General features: G+C 41.2%; 1 protein-coding gene across 1 annotated transcript; it reads right to left on the minus strand.

The window, feature by feature from the left end:
* Positions 1–2525: 2525 nt before the first annotated feature.
* On the minus strand, positions 2526–20545 carry CCDC14 (coiled-coil domain containing 14). The gene is made up of 13 exons (XM_048869063.2): positions 20393–20545; positions 15777–15832; positions 15183–15258; positions 14811–14883; positions 14579–14719; positions 14003–14248; positions 13791–13885; positions 11802–12381; positions 10673–10814; positions 7428–7507; positions 5843–6061; positions 5624–5756; positions 2526–3809 (listed from the first exon to the last, which is right to left on the minus strand). Exons 1-13 carry the CDS (start codon positions 20435–20437, stop codon positions 2825–2827), a joined length of 2871 nt encoding a protein of 956 aa, XP_048725020.2. The 5' UTR covers positions 20438–20545; the 3' UTR covers positions 2526–2824.
* Positions 20546–21073: the final 528 nt, after the last annotated feature.

Consider the following 21073-nt stretch of genomic DNA (forward strand, 5'->3'; position numbering starts at 1 on the left):
CATTTTTACAGTGCAAATATTTATTATAATATAAAGTGAGCACTGTACACTTTATTCTGTGTTAATTTAAATCAATATTTTTGAAAATGTGGCAAAATTTAATACATTTCAGTTGGTATTCTATTAACAGTGCAATTAGAACTGATTAAGCACAATTACTTTTGAGTTGTGTGAATTAACTGTGATTAATTGACAGCCCTAATTTTCAAGTTATGTAATGTCAAAGGGACAGTCAGAGATTAGCGAGCCCTCACCCTAATCCTATCAAAATTATCTGTTTTTCACCATGTACAATCTAAAGATGAGGGTTAGAATTATCCCTCCATTTTATGTAGTCAGAGAGCACACCATTCCCCATCTCTGAGTGAGGCAGAAGTCCTAGATTTAAGTTCAGATGTAAAAGACACTCTATACCACCTATGAATTTACACGGTTCTTCATTGCCTTCTTTACATCTTAGTCAGTGCCATTCTCCAAACTGCTGTAAAGAGACTAGCAAATCTGTGTCCAATCACTTATGCTATGCTACTCGAACAATATGTGTTCAGACAGAAAAAGCTTGATTTTTCTATTATCTTCCCACAGTGTGGAGAGACAACCACCATGACAGTTTCAGGGGTGAATGCAGACTGCTGTCTTCCACTCAATGTGTGAAGCTGCTGTCAAACCTGTTAGTCAACATGATTCATTATTCTAACCTTCAAAATTGATATGTCTTATATACCTCACATGCCACCTCAGGATCTCCCTCTCCATAATGATGACTAAAAGTGTCTTCAGAAAGTCCTACTAGAAATATTTAAGGAGACACTGGGAAAACTAAAATTGATACAACCAAACAATGGTGGTTGATGTAGCCTACTAAGAGGCTTTTAGCCAACAAACTTACTGCACCACTGACTTATTTTTGAGAAGTCAGAGCTATAGGGAGGTAGTAAGAAAATAGTTATTGCATTTGGTTTTCTCCAGTCCTCAAAAAAGAAAGTGATCCTGACCATTCATCACAGCCTTACTGTACATTAACCAGTAATACATTTTATATTATAGTAACAGTAATAAACATGCTGATTAAGTCACTGCTTTAGTTATTTGTGGAACTAAGCAAGTCGTATCTGCATTTGATTTCTGATCTACAGTGGAAAATATTCTTTCAGCAAAATATACAGTTACATCATTTGCAACTTTCAGCAGGTTGTGATATGGATGAGTCTATTTCTTAATGGTTAGGGAAAAGGAAGCAGGCAGTATTTGCACCATTGTAGCTTATTACTACTGAACAAGGATATTGTTTTAGTACTCCTTTTTAAGACAGTTCTGGGGTAGGCTATTTGCACTAACTGTAGACTGAGGCATCGTTATTTGATACCAGGATTACATCAATTTTCAGCTCAACTTTCTCCCACCCTCCGTCCCTGCTTTTAGCAACAAACTACTGTAGAAACCATGCAGTTGCAATGAATGAGTCACAATTACTTGTATTTATTCTTACAAACTTTTACCATCCTGCTGTAAATGTTAATGCTTGATCAATTACTTTATCTTAAGTGAGGAACTGATTGTACCCTCATCTGAACTGCCCACATAGCTTACACAGTTATTGTTTTTCCTTTTTGCTATGTTAGTGTTGATGTTAATTGCTGGTGAAACTTGATACTATAATCCAAAGAATACCCCAGCCTCTCTGATAGGTTTTGCCTACTATTATTGATCAGCCAATATTCCACATCAGAGAATATCTTCAACAGTCGATGAGCAACTTCATGCTTGTCAGCCACAGTAATTAAGCTGCAATTTATCATATCAATAGTTAAGGGATAACTCTGTTTATACTAATAGAAAACATGTAGATTTTGTGTTTTTTGGTAGAAATCCTTGTATTAACTCATTTGTTTCCATACATACCCAAAACATGTCTTGTACTTCTGTAAACCACAAATATGACCAAGCAAACTAAGTAGTACAGGAACAATATATTTCAGATATCATGAAGGCTGAAAGTTTACTGCTAGTCTAAAAACTTGTTCTAAGTGACATGGATTAATTTTAAAATGATCATTGTAGTCCTGATATGATGATTTCTGCAAAACCCAGGGGCAGGTATTCAGCAAGCATCTGTAGCTATCTAATGAAGATTCTGGAACAATTCTGCTCTGAGTTATTCCAGCATTTATGCTGCTACAGCAGAGTAGCATTTGGTCTATGTTTAGCCACAAAAATCTACTGTATGAAGAGAATGGCATAAAGTACATTCTGTGCTGATCAAAGTTATGCTTTATATTGAGATGGGATGTTCTTCCTACTAACTTTCCACTTGACTGGATTTGGTCACTAGCATGTAACACTGAATATACTATTCATTTTTAAAAATAAAGTTCAAGTTGTGACTATTTCTCACAAAAGCCAGGGAGGTCACTTTCTGACTCATGTCATCTTAATGACTTAATGAGATATTAGATTTTATCTGAATATAAACTACTTACTACTTTGAAAAGTATATTGAAACCAAATGAATATTTCATCCACCATTTAATAGAAAAAGGTTTTATTGCCTACAGTATAAAACTTAATTTTAATGTCTGCATTTAGGAATTTTAAATAAACTCTTCCCTTGCACTAATTATGGTAGTTTTCACAAGGGAAATAGCACCTTAATTCATTAACTAAGAAAATAAATTCCAGTCATAATTTAACTGCTAGGAACCAGCCATTTTATACAAAAAGACAATACAAATATTGACATTCTAAAAACAATACACCATATTAAATTACTAAAAAAACCCACCTAACAATTATCTGAACAAAATACAGTCTTTAGTTTCCTCATTCACTGTTTCATAATGCCAGTCTGCAAAGTCCTTTGTAATCTAGCTATGTTGGCATCCAAGGCTGCTAGCCCATTTTTAAAGTCCTCTTCATCTCGTGAAGTAAATGTTGAGAAGGAAGACATGCTCCATTCAGATTTTCCTGACATGCAGTCAAAAGTACAGAAACTAGAGTCAGACATTTCAGTGCCTTTTTTCTGAAAATTCTCCTTTTGATGTGGCATGCAAGTGTAAAGGTATTTATCAGACTGAGGTTTAGCTGATTTGTCTGTAAAATCTTTAGCAGTTCCAATTATTTCTTTTGGCCTTACTAGGAGCTTGTCTCCTTCCAGCTCAGTCGTCTTCCCTGTGGTTTCAGATGTATTTTCTATTGTCTTCCTCAAGTCGTAGCCCCCATTGACTTTATCAAAAATCTTTTTATCATCCAACATCCCAAATCCGTTCTGCTTCTGAGAATCAGAGAGCCCACAGTTATAGTTCAAATTCTTGGAAGCCACGCTGACCTGGTGTTGTGCACACATTTTTCTTTCAGATATCAATGGCTGTTTTTTAGAGACACTGCTAGTCAATGGAATATAAATGGTCTCATCCAGTTTGTGTTCTTCCTTTGTTAAAGTCCCAGAATCACTAATTGTTTCTGTATCTTGCTTTGACAGAGTAGGAAGAATTCTTTGAGCAGTTATTTCCTCTGCTAAGAGTGTACTTTTTTTATAAGATCCTTCAGCAACAAACTTTTCACAGGCTAGACCTGGCATTTCCAATTCTCCAGTTTTATTTGAAAATTGAAGTTCTGTATTTGTCAAAATTTGATCACTTTCTAATTTTTTGAGGTAACTCATTATGGAAGTACTCACAGGGAATGGGTTGGGTTTCAGCTGTTTCTCATAGTCTTCCAGAAGAGATTTTGTAAGACCTTTTTCAGGTCTGTGTCTAACATGGTCTACAGTGAGGTCAGAGAGAAGCTTGGCCATGCTGCTCTGCAAGGTTCTGTTAAGAGCAATTCATTAGGTCATCCACTATGTATCATGACTTTTCATAAACCATATTTAAAATTTAATATTTAGATATACTTATCAATTTAAGATTGCAATGATCATTTTAAAAACCTAATTCATATTCCACAAGACAGCACAAAAAAAATCAATACAAATTTTAAACTACTTAAGTTCTATTGAGTGTCATTCTTCAATTCAATGAAATGTACCTTTGAAATTAATAGCAAGCAATGGGGTTCTTTCTCACTTATGTGCCCTTATGAAGAGAAGATTAAATGACTTTAAGACAAGAGAACTTTAACATTTATAAAGTAACTGGAGGACACAGTATAACTGATTTTGGTCTAGATAATTCTTAGTCCTGCCATAAGTGCAGGGGATTGAACTAAATGACCTCGAGGTCCCTTCAAGTCCTACGATTCTATGATTTTCAAAGTCTGTGTTAAGATATGGAGGTCTGCTTTTGAAAGCAATTTGGAAAAAATGCTTCCTTTAAATTGTATACAATGCTTAAGTAAATATTTAAATACAGAAATAGACAAGGGCAATCACAGTTACTCATTTTCTGCTTTCTATGCCAAGACAAATGAAGACTCAGCTCATTACATGTACATATGGCTATCACCATCTGGTGGTCAGCAGTTAGTATAGCTACAGGAAAATATGTAAGGTGTATATACACTGTAAGGAAAATACTGTACACTATTATGGGGGCTGGTAAAATTTGAATTTTGGATAACCCAACTGAATAGTAAAACTCCTAGTGCTCATCAGTAAAATATAAATAATCCAAAACAAGTCAAGTAACTAAAGAGATCTATTATCAGAACCACACAATATAGGTGTACAAAAGATTGTGAAGCTCTAAACCTTGCCACCATGAACTCATAAAAAAAACCCATAAAATAACTTCACAATTAAATGTGATTAAGGCAGCTTCACTCAGGATCTAAAGCTCTCAAAAATGAAGGAAATCTAGTCATAAATTTCATTTTAAGTGTGTCTTTAACAGAGAGAGATCGTTTCTTCCCACAGGAAAACTAATTGTGGGCCCACAAGGGAGAGTATCTGCAAGGTTCTTCTCAGGAAGATTTATTCCAGGTCTTTTCACAAAGAAAAGGGAGACTACCTCCCCTTCAAACAGGCTGCAGAACTAGTTCCCAAACGCTGCAGGTCCTAGGGAAGGATCACCTGGGTAGCCGCGACTAGAGAGACAAACAAAGTCATTGCCTTCTCCCATGAATACAGCATGTGGCATTTGACCTACCTGACATGATAGTTATTTCTAACTATTGCATAAGTTAGAAAAGGGGAAGCCAAAACTTCTGCTTTTATGCTAAACTATTAGTTTTATTGTTCCATCATCTGACACAACCCACCCCACATGTTTATCTTGTCTACCTGTTTACTTTCTGACCCCTTTAGTGTAAGCTGTCTGGAGGAGGTACTACGTCTTTGTTATCTGATTGTACAGCATCAGTATAGCCCTGCTCCCTGATTGGGGTTTCTAGGCTCTAGAAAGAGTAAATAAATTGCAAGACTCATAGATAGGCTATAAGATCTTTAGGACTAGACCTTAACACAAAGTTAACACAAAGACAACGTAGGGAGAGACTGCAGTATTATTTTCAAAAAGAAAAGGAGTACTTGTGGCACCTTAGAGACTAACCAATTTATTTGAGCGTGAGCTACAGCTAGACTAACACGGCTGTTACTCTGAAACCTGTCAGTATTATTTTAACATTGTTTCAATAATTCAAAATAAGGAAGAAATGTCAAGAAGAAAAACTGTGTGACCAATATTACCGAGTCAATTCACGCAGTCTGTTTACTTCTGCATCACGTTGACGTAATGTTATGCCCAAGATCTGATTTTCTTTTTCCGAGGCTTCCAACTTAAACTGGAAGCTCTTCACATTTGCCAGTGCCTCATCCACTTCTAAAATGCCAAGTACAATTTTATTTAGTCTTTTTTTAAATGTAAAAGCACCAAGTGAAAAAATCAAGTCAGTTCAAAACACGCACCAATTTTCAGCTTTGTAGCTTCAATGTCATACTGCTGTTTGTTTTCAAGCAGTTCTTTATCTTTCTCCTGGATAACTTTTGCAAACTGTTTATTTTCTTCTTTCTGGTTTTCGATTATTTTAAGCAGTTCTTCATTTTTATTGTGCAGTGATTCAAGGCCCTTTAAAGATTCCTTGAGTTGACTCTGGAGTGTCGTATTCAGGGATTGTAGTGAAATTACTATAGGAAGAGAAACATAGCAAGTTTTTTTAAATGTTTCATTTCTATGCCCAAAAGAAATGTAATTTGTAACTATTAAAGCCGAAATCATCATTCAAATTCTTAGAAATTAAGAACAACAGATTACAATATTATGTTACAGTCAGAAGTTGTGTGTGAATGTAAGCATAAATCAAAACTGTAGAGAAGGAATTTTCAGCTACCAGTAGAGATTTTACATGTTTTTAAGTGGTGTATTTGGAAACATTTTTATTAGTGCTAAATCTTTAAATCCTATTATCCTGTACTGGAATGACAAGATATAAAGAACATTGTAACTGATGTATTTGCACGTACCACCAAGATAACGCAACACTATTTTCATCAAAATAAAAAAATGTCTCATATCCTATGACGAGCTACCTACAATAAAATATTTAAGGATTAATTTTCTCTTTAAAACGTGACCACAAGACTTGGTATTGCTCAGTGATATCTAAGGCCCTGATCCTGCAGTGACATGAGCATGAGTACATCCATTCAGAGCCGGAGAGACTTCAATACACTTGTACACAGCTCACTACAAGACTAGGGCCTAAAACTTCAAGCCTGTGCGGATAATAGTCCCCATTATCACAGTGATAGAATGTGGAGTGCAGTTTTCTATATTTAAAACATGCAATTAAATTAAAAAGAAAAGGAGTACTTGTGGCACCTTAGAGACTAACCAATTTATTTGAGTGAGCTGTAGCTCACGAAAGCTCATGCTCAAATAAATTGGTTAGTCTCTAAGGTGCCACAAGTACTCCTTTTCTTTTTGCGAATACAGACTAACACGGCTGTTCCTCTGAAACCTGCAATTAAATTAGTTATTTAATTCTGTACTTGTACTTTGAGTACAGTACTGAACTTGCACGTACAATTTTGCAAAGCGGTATTGCCTTCCCTTCTTTCCCCACGGCTTAGTAAAATATTTTTAGATGGGTGTCATGGTAACGTTACCCCCTGTCACATTAATTCACAGCAGATAAGCTGTAATTGTCATGTAATGATGTGCTGTGGGTTTTTTGCCCAGTTCTCTCAAAGGAAGATAGAGGAAAACTGCCCTTCTACTTTAAAGTCAGACCCTAATATCAGATGCCTTATGCACTGAGTTATGTAGTTCAAAAACTCTGTTATAATGTGACCTTTGCAAGATACAAGGAGGTTTGCTTTATACCCATCAGTTGTCTGGTGTCTCATCCTTATTATAGTAAGGATACAGTTCCAAATCCTATACTGGAGCTGCTCAGGAGGATCCCACTGTCTGCGTGGTGCTCTACTGAGTTCAGTGGAGCTAAAATCTTTACCCCCATTTCCCACACCATCACTTGCAATATACACTTGCATTCAAAGTTGCAATCCAGGCTGGATTCCTTTTCAGCTCTCTCTCGCTCCCGGAGTTGCTGGTTCAATATTCTTAATCTCCTAAATGTGAATGATAAAGCATAAATGGAGAAAGTCCAAATACAGAGTAAGTTCAAAAGGTTGAATATCGAAATTGGTTTGTATATGAAAGTTTGCTAATTTAATTAGAATAGAACCGTAACAAAAATGTTTTTAATTTTGGAAGTTTAAAAAAAAAGTTTTAATAATCTATTTTGTCAAAGTTTGCATTTCCACCTTTCTTTAGCTGAATGAGCTCTTTTCAAAAATCATGGTAACTTTGCTCCATTTTAGCTCAGAGGAAAGGGGTGTCTACTTTTACATTAAGCATGTATCCTGAAAAGAGATTCTTTCTGCATTTGAGAACAGACTGTCTAAAGACATATGCATGCTAACTACTTAGGACCTGCAGTTTAAAAGTTAGAGAACTCACTGGTACTTCTAGGAAAAAGGTCAGTCCTGAGAAAAGATGGCAATAGGTTTCAAATGGAAAAATACACACAGAAAATAATACTCCCTCCTAGTTCTCAACATGCTTTTCTGCATACTTTGGGAAAGCATTCTCTAGACCCTTGTTATGCTGTTACGGTTAGAGATCAGTTAATAAGATAAACTACAGGAGGGGTTTGGGGTGCGGGCTCCAGTCCGGTGCTGCTTACCTCGTGTGGCTCTGGGGTGGCAGTGGCATGCAGCAGGGTTAAAGCAGGCTCCCTGCCTGTCTTGGCCCTGCGCCACTCCTGGAAGTGGCCAGCATGTCCAGCAGCAGCTCCTGGGGGTGGGGTGGGGCAGGCAGCTCCAGCGCACACTGCCCTCGCCTGCGGGTACCATCCCCGAAGCTCCCATTTGCCGCAGTTCCCCATTCCCTGCCAATGGGAGCTGCGGGGGGCGGTGCCTGCAGGCAAGGGCAGTGCATGTAGCACACCGCTCCTCCCTCCCCCAGGGGCCGCAGGGACATGGTGCCGGCCACTTCTGGGAGCGGCGCAAGGCCAGGGCAGGCAGGGAGCCTGCCTTAGCCCTGCTACGCCACAGGGCTGGCAATCCCGCAGGCCAGATTGAAAGCTTGGATGGGCCGGATCCAGCCCACGGGCCATAGTTTGCCCTCCCCTGCACTAATGTCTAAGAACAAGCAGCAATTGTTCAACAAAGAGGATATTTAAAAGTTATATTCCTCCTGGATTCTCCAGAGATAGGCTAAATTACAGTCACTATGCTTTCACATATAGACAAAAACATGTAACAGAACTTTTATAGTTAGACTTGGCAAAACTCAGTTTTTATTTTTTTCTAATCTTGATAGTTAATATCAATATCAATTTTATTTTTAAGGATTTTTAGTGTATTTTTACTGGAAATTAAGGAGGATTAAGGGTGGGGTTGGGGCAGCACTGACAGTAGGGCTGCAGAGGACTCCCTGCACAGCTGAGCAGTCCAAAACAACTGGATGCAAGGTACATGGGAGACTACACTCCTAGTTCAGCAGAGATCCCTGACCAAGACTACCAGAAGTAAGACAAGCCCTGGTCACAGGGGGGAGGCCACACTGCTGCTGAATGGCTCTATCCCCAGCCTGGAGTCATTCAGCAGCAGGGAGGCCTTCCCTGCAGCTTCTCGCAGCCCTGGCCAGAGGTCTCTATTCTGCCTCGTCAGGACTGCAGCGTTCCCTGCACCTTATATCTGCAGGGATTGGGCAGCAGTGGCCCCATGGCTGTGAAGAGAACCCTCTGCAACCCCACTGTCAGACCTCTGACACTGCCAGCTGGTGAGTGGGTCGATGACAGTAGAGCTGCAGACACCTGATCCCTGGCAGGCATAAGTGTGGGGAAGGCTTGTAGTCCTAGCTGGGCAGAACGGAGACCCCCCGGCCAGGGCCACAAGGAGGAAGATGAGCCCTGGATGCCGGGGAGGCCACCCCACCACTGAATGGTTCCTGCCCAGGGAAAGAGCCATTCAGCAGCAGGTGGTCTCTCCTGCAGCCAGGTGCTCATCCTCCTCCTATTCCTTGCAGTCCTGGCTGGAGGTCTCTGCTCAACCAGGACCACAGCCTTCTTTGTACCTGCAGGAATTGGATGTCACCTGCTCTGCAGCAGCACAGGGATCGCTGTGCAGCTCTGCTGTCATGGAATGAGGGAATCTGGCCGTGATAGCAGGGCTGCAGAGAGCTCTCTGACCTGTTACAGGGCCGGTGACACCTAATCTCTGCAGGTGCAAAATGGAGTTGGGGGGGAGGGGGAGTGGTGGGGGAACCTCCTACACTGTTACTGATCAATTTTTGTGTGTGTCAGTTTCAGCATGTCAGCTGAAATCAATGTTTACTGACACATCAATTAAAACTGAACGCTGCCAAACCTATTTGTAGTCTGCTGCTCCTAGACAGATGCACGCTCACCTTTTCCAAAGGACTTCTCACACAATTGATATTTCCGGTTTCAAAATTCCATCCCTTCTACTGGAGCTCTAAGCACAATAATTTCAAAGGTAACACCGAGAACATCTGTCCTATCTATATTAAACATTGTGAAATCTGTTGCCTGCAGTCAAAATGCTTTATTTGAGTTCTAATTTGAAATGTCAACTTTTCATTCAATTTTGCAATTGTATTGCACTTCTCAGCTGAAAATTGCAAAGCACTTTATGAACAGTGGATTCAACTTTACAGTTCTTCTCTAGGCTAATATTTTATTTTACAAATAGGTGAAACTGCTGTTTCAAACAGTCCTACATTAACACACACTAGGGAACTTCTAGTGCATGCCATCCTGTGCGAATTAGAATTTATACCTCTCTGGGGCAGACTAATGCACTCAATACAGTTAGATTAAGTGATTTACCTAAAGTCACAGAGCAAGTCCATGGAAGAGATAGACCACCTGACTCAGTGCTGCATTTCAACAAGAGACCATCATTCAGTTAGGAAAACTGATGGAAGAAGTAAAACATTCCTATTCATCGGTAGCAAGAAGCTTGTTTAAATATCCATGCACTAAATATGAATACCTTAAAGATTTTTTTCAGAAGCAATATACCATACAAAGCATAGTATAAACAAAACCCCTGCATGTGAATACAATATAGACAACAGAAAACAAGAATGTGATCTAAGAATAATACATTGTAACTATACTACAACATGCAATTTATAACAATGAAGTTAGCTAACACCATACGTATTTTTGAAATAGGTTGCTCACTTGTTGAATGTTTACTGACCTACGCAATTGGGCATTTTCACTTCTAAGAGGTTGTATAGCAAGTGCTATTTCAGCTTGTACATTGGTACTTCCAACTACTGCTGGCAGTAATGAAACACAGTCTTCTACCTCATGTATTAGCCTCAATATTTCAGAATCATCTATAAGAAAAAAAATTAAACACAAAACAGCTGCATATATATACACAATTAAGCAATTTATGAGATGGCTGAACATAAATTCTATTACCTTTTAAGATGTGTAGAGCTTTTAATGTTTAAATTACCCCTCTTTATTTGCACTTCTTAATTTACTATTTGGCTGTGAAATATGGTCTAGATCAGTGGTTCTCAACCAGGTGTACATGTACCCTTGGGGGTACACAGAGGTCTTTCAGGGGGTACATCAACTCATCTAAATATTTGCCTAGTTTTACAACAGGCTACATAAAAAGCACTAGTGAAATCAGTACAAACTAAAATTTCATATAGACAATGACTTGTTTATATTGCTCTTTATACTATACACTGAAATGTAAGTACCGTATTTATATCCCAATTGATTTATTTATTATATGGTAAAAATGAGAAAGTAAGAAATTTTTCCATAATAGTGCAGTGACACTTTTTTGTATTTTTAGGTCCGATTTAGTAAGCAAGTAGTTTTTAAGTGAGGTGTAACTTGGGGATATGCAAGACAAATCAGACTCCTAAAAGGGGTATAGTAATATGGAAAGATTGAGAGCCATTGGTCTAGATCCCCGTTAAATTACAGCCACCATCTTTCCAACTGATCTCTGAAGGGAAATCTTTTAGAACCTTTCCACACCATTCCCCGATCACCTCTTCTGGGAAGTGTAAGAGCAGAGCTTTCCCACAGACTATACACAGAATGAAAACACTACTTTTACTAATTGCTATAACAATTTTAAGATCTCAGACACACATTGAAACACTCACTTTATCTTCCTTCAGATCAAAACATACAGCTCTATTAAAAAGAAAACTATTGCACATTGTAATTTTGTAACATCTGAATTACAATAATTCATCACACAATGGTATATTATGGATTTCTAAGAATATCCATTCATGTAGCATAGCACCTGTGTGATATATATTCTACTGTGCTGATAAAAACATTTTTACCTTGGTCTGCCAGTGCCTTGAGCTCTCCCAAAAGATATTTTACTGTTTTAACTTTTTGGGCTGTTTTTTCTGGGCTTGCTTTTTTAGGCTTTAAAACTTTGTCAAAACTTGTCTGACAGCTTGTCTCCCTCACTGGTGCTATGTCAACTGCATTCAAGTCCTCTTCTTCACTGGTAGTACCCTCACTATGTTCCTCAGCGGTTTCCTCTTCTTCGGTATCTGAGACCTTGGACTGTGCTGGATCAAACTTCTGGTACTTCTGACCAACTCTGTCACTCTCTGCTTCATGTGGTTCTAAGAGAGCCAGGTGAGCTTGTATACATCTTATCAAGTCTGCCTCCTTTACCCGTTGCTCATGATTTCCTTGGTTTGAAATCACCTCGCTGCCATAAAACGCTGGAAGAAATGTAGATGCTGTGGAATTATTTGGCACAGCTACTGGTGCACAGGGTGTCATCTGAGGACCAGTGGTGACAGACCGTGCCTGTGAAGAAATAGAAGCAGGAACAGAAACTCCAGGGAAAAACACAGTTCCTCCTGCTTGTGGTGCACACTGGTTGTAACTGTGAGCAGGAACACCCTAAACAGAGAATATACATATTAAACAAATTATTATTATTTGTATTTTCATGGCACCTAAATGTAGTAGTGAGGTTTCTTTCAACATTTGGAAGCCAATCTTATTTAATGTGGTGTTGCTCACTGTTTGTCATTTAAAAAACAGTTAAAATAGTACTCAAATTCATTCAGGCTGCAGTGTATGACCTTTCACTGTGTTCAGGAGTAGTTAAAAGGCAAATATAGTTAGGATTACCAATAAGACTAGTTGGTCTGATCTTAAATGTTATCTGTAATTCAGCAATAGAGCTAAATTGATGTTTTCATCTTTTTATATTGGGGAGGGACAAAAGGATTCTGTTTTCTTGGGGTGGGAATTCATTTTCAGTGTGCTTGTAAGAATCTTCCTGATATATTTCCTTACTTTCTCTATCTTTATAACTAGTATTCATTGCTGGTACCCACAGACACAGACGAAAATAAACACATTGTGTACAAGTCAATATTTTTCTGTATTTTGGCATTTTGACTAATATACTATAAATGTATGTGCTGAATGCTACGAACAACATAAGAAGACAGTCAACATATTTCTAACAATAACTTAATTTTACATAGTGTTTTTTTCGATCTGTGAAGCACAGACTTCCCTCAGTCCAAAACTTCTAGCAAATGAGATGATATCCCATAGAGTGCTGATTGAAGATCATGCTAGCTATGGAACAATGGTGGCACCCGCAATCTGACTATAGGGGCAATGTAAACCCTCTTCCCACACTTCCCAAAACTGCAGGAGGGGGTTTGCTTTGTTGTTGTTTTTTAATGTTGTACCCTGAAATAGATAAGGATATTAAAATGCAAAGCTTTAACACACAAACCATATTTGAGAACAATGGGTTTTACACTACTTTCCACTGATCACGTTAGCACTTCTAGTCACTGTGGTTTTTAATAGGTTAAAATATTCAAGGTTAGGTTAATGACACAATCATCAGTGCAGTGAGATTGGGATGTTACACTGATCAGTAACTATCAGTCCTCCTCAGGAAGGGGTGGGAAATGGATACTTCACAGAATTCAACATAAAAAAAACATAAGCATAACAAACAGAAGTGAACAGTCCCCCCACTGGCATGCCGCTTACCTCATTTTTGGAGTCTACTGCAGGCACAATATAAGTAGCAATGCTTGCTAACAATATATTTGTGAATCACCTTTACATCACATAATATATTATAAGCACCACCATATCTATACTTTCATTACAGATTTTATGAGACATAAAATGCACTGAGTTTCTTTTTCCTTGGGAAAATTTCCTATTAAGGCCAAGAAAGTGTATAGATTTCAGTAGAAATGAAAGCCACAGAATAAGACAAAGATGACAACACTAACTTAAATGTTTATTTATAGTTTAAATCGTGTACTTACAGACTGAATGAGTAAAGGATTAGCTGAATGCTGCGGGGACAGACTTGGTGTGGAGGTAGGTAAACGATAATTAAATGCTGTAACACTTTGATATCCTGAAACAAATACACAAAAACTAATATTGTTAAATTTAAAGATTTTTTTTCTTGCCAAAAAAACCTCAAAACAACCCCCAAAATAGTGTCTAACTATACGATAACATTCATACTAACCAGGATCTGAAACAGGGTAAGCAGGTACAGTGGGAATTCCATTACAGCTTGGTGGAACTTGGCCAGTTATCAGAGACATTTGGGTTTGCACATGCTCACACAGTTTTTGATGCATCACAGGAGAGTGTTGATTAAAAGGCACATGAATTGGTTGAACAGGCTGATTTTGTACTGAGCTGGAAAGTTCTCCCTCTTTGTCAACAGCAGGTGTATTACAAGAGGCTGCTTTCCTATTTGACACCGGCACTATAGAAAATAAAGTTGAAGTTTGTATAGTGCTAAAGGAAAACTAACACAAATGTTTACATGAAAATTCTTGACATCAAGAATCAAATGCTATGAACCCATTTGGATTGATTAATTTGATTAAAATTGACAGAAACAATCAAGCCATAGTAAGTTTATTTTATTAAACCAGAGTTTAAAACCAAAATAAATTGCACAATATTATAACCACATTAATTAATTCTGCAGATGAGGTAACAATGAACACGTATTTGTATTTATTGAGGAAATAAAACAGTTATGGATGAAAACATTGTTTAAGTAAAGGCCAAACCAAGGACAAGTGCTTACCAATTTCTTTATGAATATGGGCAGCAAGAATATTTCTCTTCAGTCCTTTCTTTTTTGAACTATTTCCTTTGGCTAGTATAGGCCTGATAGTAGCCTTAACAGAAGTTACTTTCCCTGGTTTTCGATTTACCGTCTCCATTCCTAATGTTATTTGAAACAAAAGCCATTCAACAAAATAAATAAGAGACCTACAGGAACTAAAATTTAATTCAAAATTTCAATAAGGTACAACCTGTGGCCTCATTTTGCAAAATATCCTGCAGTAAAGCTGCACAGCGATCAAGCCCATTATGTATAGTTACAACCTGCAGAAAGAATGTTGCAGTCAGAATACAGGCACTGATTTATTGTAACACAAAACCAGTAAGGGCAATGAAATAAAGTCAAGAAGTTCCTATTTGGAAAGTGTTTGAGTCACAGTTATTTCTGGACTGGGTTTGAGTCACATATTTATTTACATGCCATCAATGAAATTTTTTTACTGATTTGTTATATTTATATTTGAGAGATTGTATTGTGTTTCTATCAAATGAATTTAATGTTACAGTAATTTTAGTTAATTTCTAATTTGCATGTATAAGGGAGCCAATTCATCTCAAATTACCTGATCCTCAGAGTCGCTGGAATAGAGAGAGTAGCCAGAGCCCACATCAGAATTGCATGCTTTTCTTAAGCCAATCCTGAAAAAGACATTCCCTGTTTACTTCCTCTTATAAATATATAACAAAAAACTACATACACAATGTGCTGCACTTTACAATAGAGCCAAATGCTGTAATGAGATAAGCAAGTAACTGCAGCAGACATTACCAGCATATGTTAGGGTAGGACTGGCCCTTACTCAGAAAGCTTACATATAACTAGTCCCCATATTCATTCAGTAATCTAGGGGGGAAATTTAATTAATATTTCATAAATGCAAAATGGAAGTCTAAGGCATGTTGTTTGCTAAAGGGGTTAATCTTCCCTCTAGTCATTGTACAGTCCAAACTCCCACTAACTTCAATGGACGTTTTGCCTGTCCAAGGACAGCAGGATCTGCCACTTGCAGCATCTTTCAGTTGGGACTTAATATTTAATAAATGCAAAGAGTTGCTGACATTTAATAAACGCAAAGAGTTGCTGGCTTTTGATTTGTATGGCTGTTTTGAATGCTTACAGCTACACCACTAGACAGTATTAATGATTAAATTCTTACTGTTTTTTTCCACTTGCTAACTTAGCTGCTCCTGTTAGCCTTCCAGAAGACAGTACCTGTTGAATTATTACACAAATATACACCAATAAATATTATTTTAATTTCAATTAATTATTTTTGCAATATAATAGAAGTATACCAAATACCATCGGATTGCTAAATCTGAGACAATAAATAAAGTCTAAAAAGGCTAATTTATATTTTTTAAGGAATGAGGGGGAACACAGCAAAGACCACTGAGGGTATGTCTACACTACGAAATCAGGTCACTTTTATAGAAGTCGATTTTTAGAAACCGATTTTATACAGTCGATTGTGTATGTCCACACTAAGTGCATTAAGTCGGCGGAGTGCATCTTCACTATCGTGGCTAGCATCAACTTACAGAGCAGTGCACTGTGGGTAGCTATCCCAGCGTTCCCATAGTCTCCACTACCCACTGGAATTCTGGGTTAAGCTCCCAATGCCAGATGGGGCAAAAACATTGTTGCAGGTGGTTTTGGGTACATGTCGTCAGGCCCCCATCCCTCTGTCCCTCCCTCCGTGAAAGCAACGGCAGAAAATCGTTTCGTGCCTTTTTTCCTGGGTTACCCGTGTAGACACCATACCACGGCAAGCATGGAGCCCACTTAGCTCACCGTCACCATACATCTCCTGGGTGCTGCTGGCAGACATGGTACTGCATTGCTATAAAGCACAACTCTTTGTCTTCGCGGCAGATGATGCACTAGGATTGATAGCTGTCGTACATCTCCTGGGTGTTCCTGGCAGACCTCAGGGAGGTCAATCGGGGCGCCTGGACAGACATGGCTATTCTCCTCTTAGAGCACCAAATGGGAGCCAGAGACTCCAGGTCATTTTCTTCTTTAAGTTTCATCTCATGGAGATTCAGACCACGCAGTCGCACCTACCCCAACCTATCCCTTGCTCCCATGGCTCATGAAGCCTGGACAGTAGTAAGGAGCAGTTCAACTATAGGCTGAGCAAGTGCAGAATGGTGGTAGAATGTGCCTTTGGACGTTTAAAAGCTCACTGGCGCTGTTTGCTGACTAGGTCAGATCTCAGCGCAACCAACATTCCCATTGTTGTTGCTGCTTGCTGTGTGCTCCATAATATCTGTGAGAGTAAGGGGGAAGACATTTATGGCAAGGTGGGAGGTTGAGGCAAATTGCCTGGTGTTCGATTTTGAGCAGCCAGACACTAGGGCGATTAGAAGAGCACAACCCTTTGTTGATTTTAATTCCCTGTAAACCAGTCCCCCTCCCCTTTGAAATAAAGTAACTATTGTTTTGAAACCATGCATTCTTTCTTTATTAATTAAAAAAAAAAATGAGATAACTGACACGGTAGCCTGGGTGGGGTGGGGGAAGAGGGAAGGACAAGGCCACATTACTTATTGTAGCCACACTAAAAATCAAACTGTTTGAATGACAGCCTTCTGTTGCTTGGGCCATCCTCTGGAGTGGAGTGGCTGGGTGCCCGGAGCCTCTCCCTCCATGTTCTTGGGCGTCTGGGTGAGGAGGCTATGGAACATGGGGAGGAGGGTAGGCAGTTGTACAGTGGATGCAGCGGGGGTCTGTGCTCTGGTTGGCTTTCCTGGAGCTCCAACAGACGCTTCATCTTGTCCGTTTGCTCCCCCATTAGCCTCAGCATCGCCTCCTGCCTCCGCTCTTCGCGCTCACTTAATTCTTTCCTGGCCTCTGCCACTGAATGTCTCCACGCATTAAGCTGTGTCCTACCAATGTGGGAGGACTGCATGAGCTTGGAAAACATATCATCGCGAGTGTGTTTTTTTTGCCTTCTAATCTGCAATAATCTCAGGGATGGGGATGATAGGGGGAGCGCAGAAACATTCTATGCTCTACAATTCTGGGGGGACTGCATGGTCACCTGTGCTGCTGAGTTTGCCATGCTGACCAAACAGGAAATGAAATTCAAAAGTTCCCAGGGCTTTTCCTGTGTACCTGGCTAGTGCATCAGAGTTCAAAGTGCTGTCCCAAGCGGTCACAATGGAGCACTGTGGGATAGCTCCTGGAGGCCAATACCGTCGATTTGTGTCCGCACTACCCCAAATTTGACCCAGCAAGGTCGATTTTAGCGCTACTCCCCTCGTTGGGGAGGAGTACAGAAGTTGATTTTAAGAGCCCTTTAGTGGCTGACGGAACGGGGTTGATTGTGTGGACACAGTCATTTTTAAATCGACCTAACGTAGCTAAATTCGTCCTAACCCCTTAGCATAGACCAGGCCTGAGCCTCAATCCTGCAATTTACAATGCACAGGTAGAGTCCTGAATGCATGGAGCTTCACTGACTTCATGACACTCTGTGCAGATGCAGCAGTCCACCCACATATAAACTACAGGGTCAGTGTTTACGTGTAGACACATATCAGTTTGTTTTGTGGACAGAAGTTATTTCAGTATAGCCCTTCCACTTTCCTCTAGCACCATTGTCACTGTCTATAGCCTACAGCCTTATCTTCTTTTGATATGTCAAATTTCACAAGTTTAGCTAAATCAGGCCAAGTTCATTCCTGAATGGGAGACATCAATGAAAAACCCAGAGTGGTACAGAAAGTAGTGCTGGTAATTCCCCAAAACATTTCTCTGCAAGTCAGTACTGAACCAATACCTTAGACTGGAGCTAGTGGATATTGTAAAATTGAGGGCCTGACTACTTGCATTTATTAAAAATCCCATAGACTTTTCATAAGAGTTCAGACCCAGACCAGTAACAGGCTTAAGGTGTGATATAACATGACTGTGAAGAGCTTTATAATATATTGCAAAGGAGAAAGTATTCACTTCTTTCCAACTGAATGCACAGCACTAGTTTTTACCAATAAGCTGCTGCCATGGCTCAAATATTTGCAGCTGAAATATTTAATAGCAGAAGACAAGTTCAAGCAAGGGCCTAATGGTGTGTGTGTGTGTGGTACTCATGTAAATAATCTCACTGACCTCAATGAGGGTACTGGCATAAAGATTGCAGGATCAGGCCCACAACAAATATGGATTACGCACACAAGGGCTGAAGCCCATCCCAAAATTCACAACACTACCCTTGATCTTCATAGATCTGCCTCACCTCGCAAATATGTCTCAAGTTTCATATAGCAATGTGATGTCATGACAACATGTCTTCATGTTAGGATACAAAAATCCAACATCACTGGGCAAATTAGTGATGTGAACACGGGAATGTTGTTCACACAGTTTTGTCCCCTTAAGACTGACACAAATAGGCAGATAGAAAAGGGAGTACTAGTGGCACCTAGTACTCCTTTTCTTTTTGTGAATACAGACTAACATGGCTGCTACTCTGAAATAGGCAGATAGCAACCCTGGGCTCTCAAAAATGGGAGAATCTAAATGATTGAGAGCCTAAGTAAGTTGGAAGGAGACTTCAGATGTCCTGTTGTAACACTTTGCAATATCCCAGATCACAAGGCAGGGAAATGTACTTTGGGAATCAACCCCCAACAAGAGGTGAAGCAAAGCAGCTGTTGGCAGTCACCTGTGCAGGAACTGAATACAATAGGTAATAGGGTAGGGGTAGGGGGAAGTGACACCAGCCCCACCAACCAGGGGAGCTCCAAAGAGTCACCTAAGTGCTATTCCTGGAGAGGCTCAGTCACCCATGCATTCACAAGCGGGGAGTCCTGCATCCCTCATCTAGGCTCCCAGTAACACCTGCCTTTAGTAACCCCTAGAAAAGAGTTCCCCTGACTTATGAGTCCAGTCACCTGCAACCCCTGCAGAAGAGAGCCCCTGAACTGTGAGATGGCACCTGCCAATCCCCCCACCCCCCACTAGTGTCCCCAGTCACCTGACAACTCCCCCAGGGGAGAGCTCCCCCAACCTATGATCCCAGTCTCCTCCCAAACCCTCCCACCCTGAGTGTCCCCCAGAGGAGAGCCTTCCTGACCTGTTAGCCCAGTCACCTCCCAACTCATCCCCTGTCACATCCCTAGTGTCCCCCAGAGCGCCTGCCATGACCTGTGGGGCCAGACAGCTGCCAACCCTCCCCACACATCCCTAGTGTCCCCCAGAGGACAGCCCAGTCACCTCCCGACTCCTCCCCCAAGTCTCTAGTGACCCCCAAAGGAGAGTCCCCCTCTGACCTGTGAGGCCAGTTACCTCCTAACCCCCAGAGTGACCCCCAGCGAAGAGCCCCCATGAGCTCAGGCACCTCCGTGAGTGTCCCCCAGAGAGCCCCCTCAACCCATGAGCCCAGTCACCTCCCAAACCCCCACAGCCATAATGACCCCCAGAGGAGAGCTCCCCTGACCCGTGAGCCCAGTCACCTCCCAACCCCTCACCCCTAGTAACTCCCAGAGGAAAGTCCCCACCCCCTGACCTGGGAGCCCACCCAGTCCCTTCCAAGCCCCCAGGAGCCCCGAAAACGAGACGCCCTCCTCTCCCTGCCCCAGACGCCCAGTGCCCTCAACCCGCAGAGAAAGCGACCCCTAAACCGCCGCTGAAGGCGCCCAGTCCCCCCATAACAGTCCTTCCCCTCAGGATCCCAGAGCAAGAATACACCGCGCCCAGCCCCCAACCTCCAGGGGAGACCCAACCCCCAGAGCTCGGCCCCCCAACGACCCCCACGGCTGGTACCTTGTGATGCCGCAGGGTGCCCGGCCTCGCCATCGCTCCGTCCATCCGTCCCCAGCCTGGGGGCGGAGCTACCGAGCCATCCCCCAGAGCAGAACCGTGCGGCCAATCTGAGCTCGACTTGCCTGACAGGCCCAACGGCTGCCGCGGCAGGGGGGGAGCCGTCATCCTCTCAGCCCCGCCTCTTCCGGCTCCTTCCCTCCGTGCCCGGCGCCGGCGGCAGCCGGAGCGGGCTGCGGAATAGGGCGGAGTCAGGAAACCAGGGCCAGGATTGGTGGAGGCCACGGCCCAGCGAACCAATAGTAAGAGAGAAGCCGGGCTAACCGGCCGAGTCAGAGAGCAGCTCGCTCTTTCACTCAGTCGGCGGGAGCGTCACCAGATCCTTCGCTGCCTGTTGTGCAGGGCAAGGACTCGGTCTGGTCCTCAGAGGCCGGTCCACACGGCCTCTGAGTCAGAGCTGCGTCACCACATAATGCTAAACCGCTCCGGGTCCCCTCAGGACACTGGGCCCCTCAGCCCCACGCCCCCAGCTCCTGGCGCCCCTTTCGGAGATTACCCCGCAGCGCCCCCCTCGACCTCCTGGAATGTCCTGCCCCTGCGCAGCTTTCCCGCCTAGTAAACAGGCTGTTGCTTTCCCAACAAGGACAACAAAAAAACTTCGAAAACAGAATCCACGGAGAGACT

The sequence above is a fragment of the Caretta caretta genome, chromosome 11 (assembly GCF_965140235.1).
Source record: "Caretta caretta isolate rCarCar2 chromosome 11, rCarCar1.hap1, whole genome shotgun sequence".
Lineage (NCBI taxonomy): Eukaryota > Metazoa > Chordata > Testudines > Cheloniidae > Caretta > Caretta caretta.